We start from the raw sequence: 16106 nt of genomic DNA, 5'->3' as shown, positions 1-16106 counted from the left end.
GCCTGTGCGTCTGGAGCCTGTGCTCCACAACAAGAGAGGCCACGATAGTGACAGGCCCGCGCATTGCAATGAAGAGTGGCCCCCGCTTGCCGCAACTAGAGAAAGCCCTCGCACAGAAACGAAGACCCAACACAGCCAAAAATAAAATTAAAAAAAAAAAAAAAAAAGACATATACCTTTAAAAAAAAAATCAAGTTGCTCGATGGAGTCCTTACCATTTGGTATGAATTCAAAAGATATGAAAAACATAAACTATTTATTACCTTTTGTAGTATGAGCAGCACATAGAAAATTAAGAATTTCTTCAACTTGAAGAACTGTATCAGTGTTATAATGGAAACCTTATTTTTATCTTTGGAAAATGATTCAGACTTATATATTAAAAACAATATACTTAAATGAGAGTTCCAAACTGAGGGGATAATCACAATCCACTTGGTTAGCTATATATCCAGTATTATCAGCTAATTCTACTTTACCAGAAAAAAACTGAATTAAAAAAAATGCTGAGATTTAAGGGCACCATTTGAAATAATTTGGTGTTTTATGATATTGGATTCCATTTCCAGACAAATCAGCCTTCTGTTAGCCAAAGGATTTAGGAAGCTACCAACCAGCACAGCACCCAAAATAGTTTAAAACAGTAACAGATACAACTTCTGAGTGTAGTTTTCCATAGCTTAATATTAACAGCACTAATGACATCAAAAAGGTACATTATGGAAAGAAAACACCAGTTTTAATAATTATAAAATATGTACAAAACCTGAAAATTCCCGTAAGATACAATTCAAGTCACAATTGAATTATAAATGTAATTGGATACTTTGATATAATGGAAAAGGCTAGTTGGTTTAAAAAAAGCATGTAAACCATAAAAGATAAAAAGCATTTAAAAATACACAACAAAATTCTAACCAGTAGGTTTAAACTTTGATTTTTAAAAAGTAAACATATATTTACAATCTTCAAATTTCACACATTTGTTACTTTTACATGATCTTTATTACCAGGATAACATGAAATAAAAAGCTCTTAAGCATTTATACACAGAAAAAAATCAATAGGGAGGCTGGTAGGACTCAGTATCCGTAGTAGCTAAAATAGGAAAAGGCCAGGGACTTTATCAATGGAGTCATAAAACAGACTTAACCAAAACTGCAAGCTAGGCAACAAGCAGTTTCACTTCAGAGACTTTATTGCAGGGCCCCAGTTTCCTTATCTGAAAATAAATGATTATAAGTAACAGTTATCTGAAGGGAGAATTCTGGGAGAATTAAACTATCCCCTACAAGACCCAATGAGCGTACTTAGGTATTAAGACCTGATTGCCTAGGGTGTGAAAGTTCACAGCACAGTGTACTCCAGGACCTTCCTTAGAGGTTTAAAAACCTCAAACAAAAGTTCTTAATACAAGAACCAATGTTTAAAGCATAAAATCCTTACTTGGAGTGTTCAGCCCAGTTGATTATCAAAAGCTATTTATAAAATGCTTCAATACTGATGATATTAAAACTACCAAAACTCTGTAATGATCACAAAGATTTGGCCTCCCAGGTTAGAGTCCAAAGTCATTTTGACTCCTGATAACATTGCAGAGATGTCAGTCAGATACTTCTTAACCTAACAATGTGGCATCTGCTATCTATGTTTTCCGTCGATCATAATCCCCAACCATCTTCTTAATGTGTGACAATTTGCTCTTCAACTGCTTGCAATAATTCTTCTTACTTTTGTAATCTGCAGACTAAAAAAGGGGGGGGGGGGGAAAAAGGGGGGGGGAAGAAAAAAAAGAATCATGTAAATTGAACAAACTAAAAACGAGTTATGTTTTAGCTGCTGGGAAGGCAGAGGTGAACAACAACAAAAGGGGAGCGTTAGTCATATAGAATTGCAGGGAGTGTTAAATGAAGTAACATGCATAAGGCACCTGGCAGTTATGTCTAACCACATGAGCAGCTGATTCTCTTTTCTCAATCATATCTTCTAACCTGAGTTTTACAAAGGATACACTCATTTCTAATGATTTGTAAAGTCACCAAGAAAATTTATCGGCCTTTTTTTGCTAAAACATGATTTAAAAAAAAAAAAAATCAGTAAAACAAGAAACTGGGTGATATGGATTTACTTAGAATAAAGAAACGGGGTAAATGGGGAGTGAGACAGGAAATTTTACTATGTACGTTTTTAAACTCTTGAATTTAAATTCATGATGTTCTGGGAATTCCCTGGTGGTCCAGCGGTTAAGACTCGGCACTTTCACTGCCATGGGCCCGGGTTTGATCCCTGGTCTGGGAACTAAGATCCCACAAGCCGTGCAGCACAGCCAAAAAAAAAAATTAATGACTTCTGGAATTTTAAAAATTAATATAAAGTCTTTTAAAAACCAAAAATGTTTTAAGGCAATAAAGACTGATGATGCTGGGAAATTCCCTGGCAGTCCAGTGGGTGGTTGGGACTCTGTGCTTTTATTGCTGAGGGCCCGGGTTCGATCCCTTGCTGAGGAACTAAGATCCCACAAGCCGCGCTGTGTGGCCAAAGGAGAAAAACAAAAAGAAGACTGATGATGCCAAGTGTTGGCAAGGATATGGAGCAATAGGAATCCACACTGCTTGTTAGGAATGTAAAGTGGCACAAACCAGGGATGCTGTTGACAGTCCCTACCCGAGGCAGGATCCCCACTTGCTCAATGACCTTGCAATTTCACGACTACGTATATACCTAGCAAATGTGTGCCTGTGTGCATACACACTTAAAAACGAACCACTGCTTCATGCCACCATGTGAATCATTCTCACAAACAATACTGAGCAAAAGAAATCACACACAAATTACATACTGCATGATTCCATTTATATAAAGTTCAAAATAGGCAATACATGATGTTAGAACTTAGGATGGTGGTTACCTCTGGGGTGAGTGTAAAAATTGGATGAGCATACAAGGGGTACTACGAAATGTATTTCTTTATTGGGATGCCAGGTACAAAGGTGTGTGGTTGCTCTGTGAAAATTTACCAAGTTGTATACTTACAATCCGTGTATTTTTCTGTATGTATACTTCAAACTAAAAAAAAAAAAAAATTTTTTTTTTTTTTTGCATCAGTGCTGGTTGTAGTTGCAAACAACCGAAATTAAGGTTCCAACTTCTTACAGTTTTCATCTTGCAATTATAGGGCCTTTTGTCTATAATCAGTGCATGTGTGACAAGGTATTCAGAGTCATTCTAAAGGTTAAATGAAAAGCACATAATAGATAAGTTCTTCCTAAAAGAATCTTACAATCTGGGATACTTACTCCCTTAACTTGCTTCAGTCTATTGTATTCATCAGCAGCAGCCTATTAATGAGAAACAAAGGAATATGTTTAGTGGGGCATTTTCTCTTTCAAAGATAACACTCCTGATGTTATATTTTGAAGCTAAAAATGTCATCTTATGACAAAAATATAGGGAATTAAAATAACGAAGTCTTAAAGTTCTCAAAACTATTATGGTCAGTAGGAGGGCCTGAGGAATCCAGTGACGGGAAATTTATGACATTAAGATACTTCTCACATTCCACTCACACAGACAGGTAACTATTTGTTCTGTTGCCTCTCACCTTTCCCCATGCCAGTCTACGTGGCATGTAGACCCCAGAGAACTTTTTCATAAAGCACGGCTCTGATCAGGTTACATCCCATTATAGAACTGGTCTAAGCACTCCATTAAATTCTCTACTAATCTAGTCTCCTACCTTTCCAGTCTCAGTGCCCACCATTTGCAATTCTTTAAAAAATTAAGCACATTAATGCTTCCAGATTTCCATCACGTTCCCCTTATAGCTGTACTCATGTACCTCCCCTACTGTCTGGAGAATGTGTACTGATTACCTCTCAGTGAAGCCTCCTCTAAACTCTCCAGGCCTTCAGCAGACTTTATTCCTTCTCAGAGAAGTTAGTTACAGTACTTTCTATACATAATGTAAATATGGCATTAGTCCCATTGTCAAAGTTGTTTAGGTGTCAGTTTCTCTCTTTGAATATGAGCTCTTTGAGGGTGGAAACATGATTTGTCTCTGTAACCTCAGCACCTCCACATCAAGGACACAGTAACAATGAATAAGCATTGATTGGATAAGAAAGGTTTATGATACCATAGAGAAGCCATAAAAGAAAACAATAAATAAATCAAACTATATACGAAGCAAATACTTCGAAACCGGAAAGCAGATCACCCCAATTAAAAATGGCAAAGGGTATTTCATAAAAGGACTATGAAGTTCCAATAAATACATGATGTGATAAAAAAGTTTAAATACTGTTATCTAAGACACAAGTCAGTAATTTTTCAGACATAAAATGTTAGTGAGATGTGGGTCAGAGGAGCCTCTAGAGCATCACTAGCAGGAATACAGTTGATATAATCTTTCTGGAGGGCACTTTTGCAACAAAAGTTTAAATGTACTAACCTCTGACTCAGCAATTTCACATTCTGGAATTCGTTCTAGCAGATAAGTGGGTAAGTGTATAAGGATGGAGAGATTCATCAGTGTATTACGAGTAGGGGCAGAGTGTATGTGTGGCAGTGGGGAGACATACCTAAATGTCTATTCATAGAGGATCACTCAAGTAAATTATGGTACAACCACAAAATTGAAAATTGTGGAGTTATTTTTTTAACACATAAAAATATTTTCTCAGTAAGTAGATCTTTATCATTGACATGAAGTGATAACCACAAATTATCGTTGAATAAAAAAGCAAGATATAAGCAGTGCCAGTAAGTATTTAAAAAGAAAAGCCTTCACAATGATGGGGATATCTCAAAGAAACACAGGAGGCAACCGAAAGAGTTCCCAATGGTCCTAGCTAAAACAATTCAAGCGACAAAACTAAGTAGTGTTGGATTATAACCCAAAGTATAAAACAAATATCCATGAGTCTATACTAACATAAATGATTAAATAAATGGGAGGAAGTGACAAATTTCCCATGCAGATGAATTCCAAATAATTTGTGTAGGTATACTGTTGGAGCATAATTCCCCAGTCCTTAAGTGTGATCTATGCATAGTGACGTCCTTCTAAAGAGCACACTGTGGAGATGGGGGTTAAAAAGTAATGAGTAACTTTACATGGACAAACACTACTCCAGCCAGGTGATCAAGGGGAAAAAAAAAAAAAAAAGAGCCATAAACTATTACTGAGTAAAAAGGATATAAGTAAAACTTATGATTCTTTATCAAAGATTGAGTCTAGGTGCACTTCTGCACAGAGGGGACATTTTAACAACTAATATTTTGGTGACAAAATTTAAGGCAATTTATTTTTCTGTATGTAATTCTGTATTATTTGAAATTTTTACAGAAAGAGTGAACTTTGTTTATAAATGGAAAAACTAATGTGTAGCTATTTTCTTTTAAGCAGGAAGGGATGGATTATGGACAAACCCGAACGAACTTTTTGGCCAACCCAATATGTACACAGACCATTGCTTTGTAATTCTTAACTACGTTAGTACACTTTTCAATTTGGAAAGACTTTAATCTAAGACTTGATTTCAATTACTCTTCAATGAAATTACAGTTTGATAATTACTAGCAAAATCTGTATCAATATTAGTATAAAGGATAATGTACTCCATAGATTAGAATGAAATTCTATGTAATATATAATTATCAGATTTCAATTTACCATGTACTCTTCACTCTCTTCTCTATAGTCATCCAGTTCTTTATCCAGACGAGAGAGTTCTTTATTGATCTCATCAAGCTCTGCTTGTAAGCTCTTGTATTCCTGCAGGCCAGTGTCAAAATTCCTCTTGTAGAGTTGTCTTTGTTGATCTGAAGTGATAGGTGGATATTCCCTAAAAATTCAGTGAGAAAATGATTACTTATGTATCCTTAGCAGACCTAAGATCCAGTGCTTCTTCCTCAAAGATGATAAGCTGGTGGGATGTGGAGACTGACATTCTCTTGGTTTTGTTTTTCTTGTTGTTGCTTATGGGTAGAGAAAGGTGGGATGCAAATGAGTTCTTTTAAGAATGATTATGCTTTTTACGTTGCTGCTCATGTTTTTTAAAAAAAACCATGCCTACTGATTTTTAGAAATAAGTTGAAAATCATTTATGAAATGTCAGGGTTGTCTTAGGAATTCATTTATTCTGAATACACAACACCACATGAGAATGGATACTTAACGTTAAAAGTGTTAAAACTGGAATTGTGGAACACAAAGGATATTTTCATCACTTCAGTGGCAGAGCAGCTGACTGGCAGCTGGCTGTTTTCTGCTACCACCTACAGTTTTCAGACTGTCTTGAGCATTTTTTTGGTTGGGGCGGCGGGGAGGGGGGGGTCTTGTTTCTCCTTAATAGAAATCACTTTGATTGTAAAAGTAGACATTAAAAGGTACATGTATGAAAATGCATGCTCATTGTAAAAATAATCTGGCAATGTGTTAAACTATTAAAAAAAAACCCTGAAATTCTGTACCACTTGTATCTCTCAATATGCCAGCTGTTCTTTACATATGACAGTGATACTATTAACCACCCATAATCCACTGAGGAAACACTCTGAACTGTTTCACGGGACTAAGGAACTTCATAGCAATATGGAATTTTAAATGTCGTATCTAAGACAGTCTAAATATCTCCATTTTACAGACAGGAGAAATTAAATGACTTGCTCAGAAGGGAAACAAGAATTCAGAATTTCTAAAAGTTTTCATTTAAATCTTGCATGATACAAGACAGGCCAATATTTTATAGACAGATGACTGAACTAGGCCAAAACTCTTGAGGGGTAAGGGGGAGATGAAATATGAGAGCCACCAGTGAGTACGGCACTTCTAGCTATACTTGCCCCATCCATCCCTCCTAATACCTTGAGAAGCAATGTTTTGATTAACCACACAGCAAATATTTCTGATTTGTGTCCCATTCCTCAGAATACTTGGGCAAAAAAAGGCTACAGGTCATACACGAGTACAGCTGGCAATGATGGACTAGAACAAAACCACTGACACACAAAGTAACTTAACCACGACACTAAATTGTTAACTCCACTGTTTACAAAACTGTTTGCCAAAGTCCTCTCGATTAAACTTTTAAAAGACTCTCTGGTCTCATCGTGAAAGCTTAACTTAAAAGTAAACGCCAAAGGAAAGCCATAGCACTGGTCCGGAATTTTATAATTAGTAAAACAAAGTTCCTCTATACTTGTATTTCATTTATTTGAAAAGCCTTTCTTGGGTGACTATTGGTAAAAGCATACAGTACTGGTGAAGTTTATCAGTCATTTTGTGGAGGTGCGCTGGAAGTGTTTTTAAGACATGTTTTTAAGCCAAAGTGCTATTAAGCCAAACACATTCCCTCCAGGTCAATCTTTATTATAAAGGAGTACTTAGGGAAAAAAAAAGTATCAAGAAACTGTCTCCAGCCCTGGTTGGCAAAGAATGAAGTTGTACCACCCACCCCAGTTGAGGAGGCGACACCACCAAAACCTGGCTGTACAACCATCAGATGCGCAAGGGGTTCCAGCAAGAGGCGCCCCAGTACCTGATCCAGTCCTCCTCCAGCTCATCGCAGGACTCGCCGCCCGTCGTGTAGTCTGTTTCATAGTGGTCTTGCTCTGATCTCCTCGACTTTCCTGCCCTGCCCTTCGAGGGAGCCCTTTTTGAAAGCATCTCCAAGTTACCACTGTTGCTGTAATGAGGCTGCCGGAAGTCCTCCACAGGTGAAGTCACTGGCAGCTCCTGAGCCACTTCAGGCACCCTAACAAAACAGGAATCATCTGTCCGTGAGCATTACCAGCCTTTGTCAGAGCACCGAGACCACAGAGGGCAGCAACACGTGGGCCGCATTCACTCAACCAGCCACCTGCCCAGCACTGGGCAGATCCCCAGCTTCCTGCGCTCAACCCAGCACCAGCCCAGCTCCCCTAATACACACGAACAGCTTTAAGGCTCTGATGTAAGGGGAGCTCATTAGTAAACCTTGTACGAAAAATGGATGTAAGATTTCACTTTAGGAAACACGTTGATCTGGAAGAGGATTACTGACCTGACCCGTGCCAGGGACTTACTCCACAAAAGGCTGTTAGGAAAATAACAATCATGACTCTTTTCTACAGGTTCGTCTAGTTCCACGGAATGCACATACATATCTACCTTTAGAGGCTGACTCTCAGAGATAAGCTCTTGGTAATATTAATTTTAGACTCCTCTGTTATCAATTCTCTTTTCAAGATACAATGTTGAAAAATGAAAAATACTGAAAATTTAAACTAAAAAACCTAAAAAGCTTTATATTGTAATAGATGAAAGAGCTCGTTAAGACTTCTTTTTTAAATTGCACTGTTAATCCTGAAGCCCTGTACAATGAATGAAATGGAAGAGTTAACATTACACTTATTTTTCTAACGCCAATTATTTAATATTGCATCAGATTTTTTTTTAAACATCTTTATTGAAGTATAATTGCCTTACAATGGTGTGTTAGCTTCTGCTTTACAACAAAGTGAATCAGTTATACATATACAGTATGTTCCCATTTCTCTTCCCTCTTGCATCTCCCTCCCTCCCACCCTCCCCATCCCACCCCTCTAGGTGGTCACAAAGCACCGAGCTGATCTCCCTGTGCTATGCGGCTGCTTCCCACTAGTTATCTATTTTACATTTGGTAGTGTATATATGTCCATGACACTCTCTTACCCTGTCACATCTCACCCCACCCCCTCCCCATATCCTCAAGTCCATTCTCTAGTAGGTCTGTGTCTTTATTCCCCTCTTGCCACTAGGTTCTTCATGACCTTTTTTTCCCCTTGGATTCCATATATATGTGTTAGCATACTGTATTTGTTTTTCTCTTTCTGACTTACTTCACTCTGTATGACAGACTCTAACTCCATCCACCTCACTACAAATAACTCCATTTCGTTTCTTTTTATGGCTGAGTAATATTCCATTGTATATATGTGCCACATCTTCTTTATCCATTCATCTGTTGATGGACATTTAGGTTGCTTCCATGTCCTGGCTATTGTAAATAGAGCTGCAATGAACATTTTGGTACATGACTCTTTTTGACCTATGGTTTTCTCAGGGTATAATTGCATCAGATTTTTGATTGCATATAATGTTTCTGCCACAGGCAGAAAAACGAAGCCTAACATGGAATAAAAGACCAAGAGCTGTGGCAACTGTAGACTACTTCTGAGTAACAGAAATGCAAAGCTGCACTTTCCCCTTGTAGCAGAGCTGGAGAAGGGCAAGAGGAGAAACAAGGCACCTGAGACTTTCCAACATCAGCCTTGCTATTCAAGTCAACTATTTAAAAGTCTGAAGAATTTTTTTTTTTTTATTGCTTTCAACTTACAGAACTGTCATCTTGAGCTTTATCCACGAGGTGGACTGTTTTCTAGGTGATCCAAAACTGCTTGGTTCTAACTGCTGCCAAAGTCTTAGATTTCTAATCACACATATTAATTTCTTATAGACTCCTAAAGCTTTAGGGGGGGTGGTGGCTGTGGGGGGCTGATATTTATTTCTTCTTTCTAAATTTATCCAGGTTAACATGGCTTTGAGTGCTCTGTTAATGCTACTTCTAAAGGAAGGAAAATGTGACTTTCTCTGTGAGTCAATGATTAATGAGTTCCTAGACACTCTGCCAGGTACTATGCTTCTTAGCTTTGAGGTGGCAAATAAAACCTTTAGAATGCAGTGAGTTTGTTTGAAGTGCTGGGGGCCAGAGGGGGAGGATGCTAAAGGGCAAAAGAAATTAGAAAAAACCCCAAAATATCAAGGCAGCCCTTCTCCTGTAATTTTATATTAGATATTGATATTATAAATCTTCACCTTAGAAGTTTTCCATCTCCCCTCTTCCTACACCCTTTCAAACACTAAACAATAACTTGATACAACATGAAAGCTAAAAACGAAATGCTTGGCAAGAAAAGTATATATAAATGTAACAGTTAGGGGATATGTGCACTCTTAGTCACCTTCAAACCTGCTTTTAGAGACAAGTCTGATTAGGTCGAAAATCTGCACAAGCCAGAAGTAACCACTTGTATACTTTCCTCAGTATCTGACTCAGTCCCCTAGGTGCAGAAATCTGCCCTTGTGTAGTTTTTGACTTCCTTCTTTTTTAAACTTGTTCTATTCTCTCTCTCGCACACACACACACACACCCTCACATGCCGTTGCTGCTCTATCTCACCCCAACAGTGTAGTTATTGGCACTTCCTTCCGCCTCTGTTGTATTGCAACCTCCATGGGAACACGAACTCCGTATTCCCAGGGGCACCTGGCCCAGTACATGGCAGGGGTTCAAGGTAATTACTGAATTGAAAAGACATTCACAAGAATCCTCTTTACTGAGGACACCCAGCATCAGGGAGGAGAGAGAAACAAAATGCATGATCACATCAGTGTCATGACTGTCGGAATGACATCCATGATATACATGGTACTTTCAAACTGCCATCATCACTGAGGGGAATATCCAAGCCTTGCCAACCAGAGAACTCCATCTTCCTGGACCCCAAAAGGACCAATCAGAATCTTTCCAATAGATTTGATATGTAAGTTTTGGGAAAGTAAATTCCGTTCTCTGAATCTGCTGCTAGAAGATCAAGACAGCCTGGGGAATGTGCATGGCTAGCCTGCTACAAAAGAAGCTGTACTGAGAATAACACCAGCATAGCAACAAGAACCCTGATATCTTCTGAGTCCCTGGATCATGCTGTGCCCGAAGCTAGCACCATCTCTGGGCCTTAGGCGAACCAGTGAATTCCTACAACCTGCGTAAAAGCCCTAACAGATTATCCTACCAGCCTAAATACTACTACCAGACAATGGTCTTATTGGGCACTCTAAGGTGTCAGCCTGCCCTGAAAGCTCTGCATCGCATCAGCACTCCACTTCTTTGATTTACAAAGGTTAATTCACCCTGGGTGTGGAAAAGAGAGTAGGGAGTGTACCTACTATCTCCCAAATTCACTTAGAGAGGGTGGAGAAGAAACCATCTTCAGCTACACTCTGCTGTCTCCTAATCCAGGATTAATTCTAACTGCCTTAAAATTCTAAGGTTAGGACATTATGGTGAGAGCAAAAGGAGCCAGACACCAGAATAATTTCCACATGATTCCATTTTATAAGAACTGTGATATGGTGACAGGCGTCAAAATAGTGGTGGTGGGGAAGGGGGGTACCCGTGGAGAAGACAACGTTTTGGAGCGCTTGAAATGCCTCTCTCTCGGTCTGAGGGTAGTTACTTCAGTGGTCACATGCGTGAACTCTCATCAAGCTGCATAGCAAGATCAGTGCCCTTTACTGAATGTACGTTATGCCTCGAGGGGAAAACATCCTAGTATTGAGGTACCTCATTCTTAACCTGGACCTCAGACAATGTTCCGATTCTAATTCCTTCCCCATCCACTACAATAATAAGGAGGAGAGGCACTGATGAGTTACTAAACACCTTCAAGAAACACCTGAGGAAAGACAGATCCCTTTGTCATCCAGGAGGACGTACACTGAATCCTCCGTAGCGCTCAATGCTCTGCCACAGACAACAATCAACAATGTCTATTACCCGCCAGAGGCTGCAAGTTCCTCCCGTCATTACTACACACTGTTGCATTCGTTCGTTATCCCTTACCTTGGCACCATCCCCATCCTCCCCTTCTGCTGGGTTCTAAAACTAAGCATCATATTTGCATTTTCCAGGCCTTCAAAAAACTTCTAGGGTGTACTCCGGGAGTATAAACTGGTACAACCCATATGGAGTACAATTTGACTACATCTATCAAAATAAAATATGCAATTTCCTTTAACCTAGCAATTGTGCTTTTAATATTTTTCCTCCAGATACACTGACATATTTGCAAAGTGATAAATGTGCAAGTTCATTCTCTGCAGAGGTCTGTAATAACAAAACATTGGGGAAAAGTGTGCATCGATGTGGGATTAATAAAACAAACTTTAGTATACCCATTTAATGGAATATTATGTAGCTATAAAACAGATCAGTAAACTCTATACTGATAAGGACAATCACTAAGATATATTGCTAACAATGCATTTAATATGCTATTGTCTTTTAAAAGGCAAAAATAACCAACATCGTATTTGGCCAGCATATTTATTTAAAAATAACCTCTGGAAGGACGTAAAAGAAATTGGTAACACTAGCTGCCCCTGGGGAGAGAAACTAGACAGCTAGAGACAAAAGGGATTCCCTTTTGCTCCTTATAAATTTTACATCATGAATGTACTGGCCTATTGAAGAATAAGTAAGATATTTAAATTGTTCCAAATGAATTTGTGAAAATATCTTAGTTCTCATAAAAAGGGACAGCATGTGGGAACGCTGTGGAGTCCTGCAGGCCTTACAATTAATTTGGAGGCACAGCTGGTCACAAGATGCATTATAGATATTTATTTTGTATGCATGGAAGTCATGTAGATCACAGCTTGAACCTTTTACAAGGACTGCATCTCTACTGTGTACCTCTGCCTCTCATAGCCTCACCTGATTTGGTTTTTGTCAAAATCCAAAGAGAAGAAGGAGAACAGAGAAAATGCTCTTCCTCCAAATCATTTACAACTGAAATCAAAAGTAAGCTTGATGCTGAAGACCAAATAAAATAAAATAAAATAAAATATATGGAGGGTAAGGCAGAATGCCAGTCTACTTCCAAATTCCATTCCAGGGTAATAATAAAATCTATTCTCTTCAAACTGATTCCATACTTAACTCAGCTGCTGGTGTCATCTTAGGGGCTCCAGGCACCCAAACTACTATGCACTCAGAGTGGATCTCTACAACCTCGGCCCCCTAAGTGGTGGTGGAGGTTGGAGATAAAACTTTGAACAAAAATTTCCCAGCAGATAAACCTTTAACTTAGAACGATCAAATTAGCTAAAGGGAAGGTTTATTTTTTTGGTCTACGAAGGAACTCGGGGTTCTAGAATTATATACGGGAACGTTAATTTATCATCCTTAGGCAAACTACATCCAAGTCCTTAACAATATCCCCAACATCTCTCTCTTGTCATTAAGGTGAATTAGACTTAGGCTTCAGGGTAACCTAAAACCGCAACAGGGATACTAGTTCAATAACCTGAATGGCACCTATTCTAGGCCAGAAACTCACTGTGAGGTTTTTCACACCACATGTAAAACAAAATCTAGAGGCTTTATCAGTTTCACATCCCCCAGCAAAAGAGATCTAATAATTATAGGCAGGAGGAGAGACTGAGAACCACACTTAGCTCTGCTATCAATCTGTAATACCCTTCCACCCTCATCTAAACTTCAAAACCAGAAATAGGAAAGAACCACATTCTGCCTCCACCTATAAGGCAGAGATCAGTCTCCAGCCTTTGTGAAAACTGTTGGTTATTTTTTTTTTTTTAAGGCAAATGGCACAAAACAGTAACTGATTCATAAACACATGCAAATACTCACTTTTTCAGACTCATTCTAGCAAAAGAAGGAAGACGCTACTTACGGTGTTGATTTATAGGAAGACTCTGGATACAGTCGCTTCTCGTTCACTTTACCATTGGAAGAGTAGGCCACGGGGCTGTCCACTCTCTCCACGTAGTCAGAAAGGGGAGGAGGCATGTCTTGTGTGCCTGCAGAAACGTTTTTAACCTAAGGAAACAGTCCCAAGAGACTCAGTTATTATTTAGCCTGTAACATAAAAGGGGGAAGAAATGAAAGAAAAATATCATATATAAAATTATCTAATATTTATTGGGCTCATTAAATATTATTAACCTATCTGACTACCTTGTTATTATCCAGTGTTAACAGTCAAATCACAGAAATGGTGCTATCGTTAGTTTAACAAATCCAGAATCAATTACAAACAAGAAAAAAATCCAAATTACCTGATCCTCATCCTGATGTGATTAGGTTTAGTAATTATCCACCCCATCTTAGGAAGACTAATCTCATTTTATCCGGCCTAGGTCTGAGTTAGAACGAGAATTTTCATTTCTAACAAGTTCTAAGGTAATGCTTATGCCGCTGTCTGGGCACCACTCTTGGAAAACCACTAATCTAGGACAAAGAACATTGATTCTTCTCAATCCGTTCACCCTAAACATGGAATGTTAAAACTACATTAAGAAACACAAACTGATTTCTGCTATGGTTCTTTAGTAACAGATTTGTTTGTTCTCCCTTTACTTTCTCAATGGCTCTATCACTAATAGCCTATACAGTACAGTCACAGCATCATTGCCTTCCCTCTCTACCTTTCTTTTTTTTTTTTTAATTTTATTTATTTATTTATTTCTGGCTGTGTTGGGTCTTCATTTCTGTGCGAGGGCTCTCTCTAGTTGCGGCAAGCGGGGGCCACTCTTCATCGCGGTGCACGGGCCTTTCACTGTCGCGGCCTCTCTTGTTGCGGAGCACAGGCTCCAGACGCGCAGGCTCAGTAGTTGTGGCTCACGGGCCTAGTTGCTCCGCGGCATGTGGGATCTTCCCAGACCAGGGCTCGAACCCGTGTCCCCTGCATTGGCAGGCAGATTCTCAACCACTGTGCCACCAGGGAAGCCCTCTCTACCTTTCTTATTCCATTCTGATGTGTGAGTGAATGTGTTCTAAGAAGTAATACACATTGGAGATGATGCCTTGTTAACATGAAAGGTTTCCCAGAGAACCTTTGGGAGAAAGTTTTGTATATAAATAAGCATAGCCAATTAGAGTCTCAACATTACCTGTTAGATGTAGTAGGTCCAACACTCTTTAAATTTCACCTAAAAATCTTCACATTATTGCATACTACTCTGCCAGAAAAATAATAACTGCTAAGCCCAGACAAGTCATTGAGTTGGTTTGAAGTCAAGGAATAAAACTAAGATGTGGGGGGAAAAGAAAAAAAACTTAAAATAACACTAAAAATTATTTCTGTGAAAAAGAGCAACTTTTCAAACTTAGGGAGGGTGGGACTGCTTTAGCTTGGTGATGAGCACAATGGCATCCAATTACCTGGGCTCACTCCAGATCTGCCAACTACCCAACTACAAGTTCTAGAAAGCCTCAATACCTTCATCTGTAAGAAATGCGGAAGCTCCCTGCTTCATAAAGTTGTTTTGACAATTAAATGAGATGACAAGGTATCACATCTAGCACAGGGCTTTTATGAACACAGTAAAGACTCAGAAGATGCTGGTTTCTGGAATTAAAGCCATTGGATCTAAACAAAGAATTTTTACAAGTATTTGAAGGGGATGGCAGACTTTTAATTGGATTATTTTGCTATTATAAATCTTCGCAATTAGATTCAACATAGCGTATGTCCCTGCCACACACACAAACTTTACATTCTGTTGTCCGTCAAGCATAGCATTAAAACGTGACCTGCTCCTTTCCTGTCACTGCACCATCACATGTCAAAAGATATTTACTTCCCCACCCCTGAAGTACATAGAGATATTTAATCTTGATTGTTTAATATTCCCGTGAGTCAGAAAGGAATGGAATCACTTCCTTCTGAAAGTGGAACTTGGCAGCAACTGGGAAACCAGGGGGTGGGTTGCCAGGGAGTGTGCTCAGATCCCACCACAGGGGGGCCGGGTGGGAACCATTCTTGGCACCCACTGAATTCCTGAGGACTTGACACCACCGCTAAGCTTCACAGGCAAATACCTGGCCAAGCCAAAGGCGTATTCTTATTCTGGAGACTTCAGATTTAAAAGACCTCCCTTTCTTAAAAACCCATTTAACTCTTCTCTTTGCAAATTTAGCAGAGGGTGCAGAGTTCATGGATTTCCTACTGACCCTGGCAAACCGGAAACCAAAACCTTACAAAAGAGGTGTCTGGGTGTCTTTGCAGAGACTTCCTACTGCCCAGAATGGAAATGATCTTCCCCCTTTCTTTGCCAGCTAATCCTTAAGTGGACTTCAAGTCCTGGCTCACTACCAAGTTGGGATGATGCCACTACTCCCGGGGGCCTTCCACAAATGTCCCTGCTGGGTGAGGCGCCTCCCTGTCCTCCTGTCTCGCCAGCACCTGGGCACACAAACCTCCCAGCAGAGCACACGTGTACTTCGGACAGACTGTTTACACACAGAGTGACGCTGCTCCCACACCTCTAACTTCAC

The 16106-nt window shown here is 39.3% G+C and overlaps 1 protein-coding gene across 7 annotated transcripts in view; it reads right to left on the bottom strand.

The window, feature by feature from the left end:
- Nucleotides 1-172: 172 nt before the first annotated feature.
- OCLN (occludin) overlaps nt 173-16106 on the bottom strand; it is a 47526-nt gene continuing 31592 nt past the window's right edge. For 6 of the 7 annotated variants that reach the window (XM_057541500.1, XM_007175964.3, XM_007175968.2 and 3 more), the window contains exons 5-9: nt 13501-13646; nt 7542-7757; nt 5675-5846; nt 3297-3338; nt 173-1747 (exon numbers count right to left, since the gene is read on the bottom strand). In XM_057541500.1, coding sequence (XP_057397483.1) covers nt 1646-1747; nt 3297-3338; nt 5675-5846; nt 7542-7757; nt 13501-13646 — 678 coding nt within the window. In that variant the 3' untranslated portion in view covers nt 173-1645. The remainder of the gene's footprint in view (nt 1748-3296; nt 3339-5674; nt 5847-7541; nt 7758-13500; nt 13647-16106) is intronic. The other variant, XM_057541501.1, reaches the window with a different exon arrangement.

This window comes from Balaenoptera acutorostrata, chromosome 2 (assembly GCF_949987535.1).
Source record: "Balaenoptera acutorostrata chromosome 2, mBalAcu1.1, whole genome shotgun sequence".
Taxonomy (NCBI): domain Eukaryota; kingdom Metazoa; phylum Chordata; class Mammalia; order Artiodactyla; family Balaenopteridae; genus Balaenoptera; species Balaenoptera acutorostrata.
Note: the sequence above shows the minus strand (reverse complement) of the source record. Positions and strands in the feature narration are given on the sequence as shown.